The following is a 4,213-nucleotide window of genomic DNA, read 5'->3' as shown; positions in this document are numbered from 1 at the left end:
AACTTGAGTCTACCCCCTTGGACCGCTCGGGCACACTGACTGCTTTTTATGACTTGTACTACACAAGCGCGTACCAAGCCAACAGGATGACTTCCCTCGCCGATTTTCTGCCCATCAACGCTATCCCTGTCCACGCCGGCGCGTCGCCGGCAGAAAACCCCTCGAGCTCGACGCAAGTCGATAACGCTGGAATGGAAGTCGACAGCGATAGCGACAGCAGCTACGACGGCAACAGCGAAGCTGAGTCCAGTAGCGACGACGACGACGACGCCTCGATGACGTCGGAACCTCGCAACACGACGAACAAAGCCGACGACGAAGACGACACTAAGATGAAGCTGACGACGAAGGCGACAGAACCGCGCCATCGCAAGAACCTGGCCAACGCCACGGGAAGCAGCCAAGGTCTCCAAGAAGGCGGCCAAAGCAGCGCGGCAACAAGCAAGCAAACCCGAACAGGCTACTACCGCGACACCGACACCAACCGCTGAGCCTCGGAGCCACGCTTCGGCAGTGGGCGGGAACAAGCGAACGTCTCGCAAGCGGGATGTCGGCTTTCACCCGCTGTCGGAAGTGGACCTTGCCACTCTCCTAGAGAAATCGATATCAGGCACGTGGACGTACGGCGCAGTAGTGGACCTCGATCCAACACCGCGCCTCGAAACGGTCGGACACTTACTGATGCACATCAACGTGGACAAGATTCGCGATCAGCTGCCGCCGAACTGGAAGTTCGTCTTGCAAGAACAGCCAGTCATCGAAACGGTACTCTCCGCCACGCAAGTGCCAGCCAATGTGAAGCCTCTATTGTCGCACCTCACTCGGGTCCATCTGGTTCCGAACACGTCCACGTTGAAGTGGGGCGTTGCGACACGCGAGGCGTTGGACGGTTTGCCAGGACTGGCCTTCGACATCCCGGTCGCACGTGGGGTCACTGCGCGCTGCACGTTGGAGAAGGTCGGTGTCCTGGACTCTCTACTTCGACGTTCCAGCAGGCTTTCGGTCGCATGCCGAGGAAACAGCGTTCTGTGACTTCATCTACGCCTTAGAACCCCGTCTCTTCTACGCAACGGCCGTAACGGCCGCCGAATCAACAGGCACGCGCGAGGCGCGATTCCGTCGGTACTTCCGCGCCATGGCCAAGCCGAACTTTCTGCTGGTAGGTGACAAATGCGCGGACGAGCTTCTCGCCTTCCGCCGTTGGCACCGCATATACACGATGGACCATGATTCGGCCTTCAACCGCCCGATTCGACGACGCAACCTGGAGGTCCTTGCTGCGGACCTATGTGCCGACCTGGCCATGATGCTTGCTCCCCCACCGAAGCATAAGCCTTGGACACCGCCAAAGGCGATTGCCGAGCCAGTAGCACCGGTGGCCAAGAAAGCACGCACGGACCCACCCAAGCCGTGCGTCGCCAGCACAGCGAAAACAGCCAAGTCGACTCCACAGCACACGGAATGGACTCCCGTAGAAGCACCAAGGGGAAGCGCACGGAGGACACTACGGTCAAAATCTCACCACGTACGTGGGTGACAAAGGGCTAGCAAATTTCATGAAGCTCAAGATCACCAGGACGACCACTGTCGTCGATTCCAGCCCGTACTCGGTGTACGTACCTGAAACAACACGTACCGGGGCCGCGCGGACTGGAGGTAGCAGCCCTCGCACCGACAGTACCAAAGTCCACCGCGGTGACGTCTGGCGTTTCTCCCAGACCGTGGACCAAGTGCTCGACGAAGCGATTGCTGCTAACGAGGCTGCAGCTGCAACGATCAAGAACCAAGCGGCGCAGACGGCCGATGCGCTCAAGACCAAGCGTTTCGACCTTGCGGAACTCACGACCTTGGGATGCATCGACGCGGCATGGCGCAACGTCTGCTTGCACCCCATCGTGGCTGGCGCGCAACTCAAGGAGATGGCGCGACTCAACCGCACGCTGTTCTTTCACTTCATTAGTCAGCACACGCTCAACCGTCTCTTCCGGGCTACGTACGGGCAGAGTCGACCGTTTGATGTCCTCTACAAGCTGGTCGTTGGCGAGAACTACTCGACGACAAGCATGACAACATATTTCCGTAAGGTACAAGCCGCTAAGATGCTGCCGTCCTGGACGATCCGCAATAAAAACGACGAACTCGACGATGGAGATGTGCTACAAAGCCTCGACGCTGAAGAAATTCTAGCGCTGGCTGAAGTGTTACTCGCGATAAATGCACCGCTCGTTCATTCTAACGACGCGATTATTGCAACTATCGCTCGCGCGCCGGTCACAACTATCGCAATGAAGGAAGGCGCGCGAGCGCTCTCATCAGCGACGCTGCTGAGCTTCTACAAGAACTGCGACGAACCACACGACACGTTCTGCCAAGACCTGTGGTGCCAGATGAAGGAACTGGCTGAACCTGGGACGGATGATGACGAGGCGGTCTTTAGCACGAACATCGAGCTATTCGACGCGCTCATAACGGATAAAGAATGGCCTATCGTCGGCACCATGCAAGTCATGGCGACGCCGCACAGCACGGACGGCCAACTCGAAGTCGGCGACCTCGACGAAGGCTTGGCGGACACGGTCGACGATGCACCACCTCGTAACTAAAGTCGTCGCGGGCTCCATCCTCGAAGGCTTACCTCCCGTCACGACCTCAACATGCAACCTGAACGGCGTGAGAGAGTACGGCCACGCTGTCGCAAGCGCTCTCGAACGCCCGCGACAGTGCCTCTTCTTCCAAGAAACAATAATACACAACGCGCATCAAGTAGACGGCCTCCACGTGCACCTGCGCAACGAAGTCGGATACGAAAAATACCAACTATTTATCAACGACCATCGGAAGGACCTAGCGTCGAGCCCGGACAATCGGAGTCACTGCGTCGCCGCATTCTTTCACGAGTCAATGCCAGGCTTCTCTGGGCTACAACACTTAACCGAGCACGACGTCCAGGACCGGTACATGGTGATCAAGACGCGATGGGGCGCTAGCGATGTCTATTTCCACAACGTCTATGTCCCCGTCAGGCCACCGACGCGACCCGCGTTCTTCGAATCCCTGCCCCGTGACTTCCCTGCCGATGTCATCCACATCGTCGGCGGCGACTTCAATATGCCCATGAATGTCGCGCTCGACGCTCGGCGCCGACGCGCCGATCACAGCCAGGGCAAGCGTGAGTGTGTGGAGTGGCTAACGGCGCTCCGCGTCGTCGACGCATGGCTCTGGCACCACCCGACGGAACGCATTTGGTCAGGACCCACGAGCAAGAACCGCTTGGATTACCTCTTCGTCGACGCCACGACAGTAACGCATGCTTATGCTTCGTCAGCTTACGCTGCGAACGCATACGGAGGCGACCACATGACACACACGGTAAACTCTGCGCCGAAGACCGCCCGCGGAGCAAGCAACCGTGGCGCCTACCACGAGAGCTGCTGACAGATACAGCCATAGTGGCCATGATCACTACGGAGGCGGAGCAACTACTTCAGGAGCTGAGAGCTGCACCGGACGGCAACGTCAGAGCCATGTTGGCGGGCTGGCTGAAGCGTATGCGCAAACGTCTAAAACGGAGGCACCACAACACTCGGGCCGAGCTCGCACAAGCGCTGCGTACGCTAGAGCTCAGGTGGCACGCGGCGGTCGCAGGCCACGCCCTCGGACGTCGCAGCGACGATGAAGTTGAAGCGGCCAAGACGGCCTACGACATAGCAAAGGCAGAAATGCACCAAAAATACCTCGATGACCAGTTCGACCTGTACGCGAATCAAGGAGAGCGCAGCAGCTCGCACTTCTTTCGCAAGCCCAAGACCATGAAAGTCCCGATTCAGCAAGCAAAGGTAGGCGCCAACACGGTGACGGACCCGACGGCAGTCGCGGCATGTTTCACGGAGCATTGGAAAGCCATCATGACAGCGCCACCGCCAGAACAAGCGCCAAGCCGGGCAACCCGACGCGCCGCACTCCGTTACCTCGACAAGAAGCTGACTGCGGAACAACGCGCAGAACTAGACCGGCCGCTCGCGGCGGCAGATTTGTGCGGAGCTCTGAAGACGATGAATCCACAAAAGTCGCCAGGCCCGGACAGATTCAGCGCCGGGTTCTTTCAAGTCGCGCCAGAAATTTTCAGCGAGATCCTGTTGCTCGTCTTCGAATACCAAAGGCAGCACCGACGCAAACTCCTCGAACACCAGCGGAACAGCGCCATCGTATTGCT

General features: G+C 58.7%; 2 protein-coding genes across 2 annotated transcripts; both read left to right on the top strand.

Moving 5' to 3' along the window:
- The first annotated feature begins 82 nt into the window (after positions 1-82).
- Positions 83-1,104, top strand: H310_10792 (hypothetical protein). Its single transcript, XM_008877249.1, has one exon. It carries the CDS (start codon positions 87-89, stop codon positions 489-491), a length of 405 nt encoding a protein of 134 aa, XP_008875471.1. The 5' UTR covers positions 83-86; the 3' UTR covers positions 492-1,104.
- Positions 1,105-1,556: 452 nt separating this feature from the next.
- On the top strand, positions 1,557-2,603 carry H310_10791 (hypothetical protein; the record flags this gene model as incomplete). The annotated part of the gene is made up of 1 exon (XM_008877248.1): positions 1,557-2,603. One exon carries the CDS (start codon positions 1,557-1,559, stop codon positions 2,601-2,603), a length of 1,047 nt encoding a protein of 348 aa, XP_008875470.1.
- Between the last annotated feature and the right edge of the window lie 1,610 nt (positions 2,604-4,213).

The sequence above is a fragment of the Aphanomyces invadans genome (assembly GCF_000520115.1).
Source record: "Aphanomyces invadans strain NJM9701 unplaced genomic scaffold supercont1.28, whole genome shotgun sequence".
In the NCBI taxonomy this organism is placed as follows: Eukaryota; Oomycota; class Saprolegniomycetes; order Saprolegniales; family Verrucalvaceae; genus Aphanomyces; species Aphanomyces invadans.
The sequence above is the reverse complement of the archived record's forward strand: the minus strand, read 5'-3'. Positions and strand labels throughout refer to the sequence as shown.

Bases quoted from the DNA above. Each gene is read 5' to 3' on its own strand.
- H310_10792 (XM_008877249.1), top strand. From the start codon at position 87: ATGACTTCCCTCGCCGATTTTCTGCCCATCAACGCTATCCCTGTCCAC.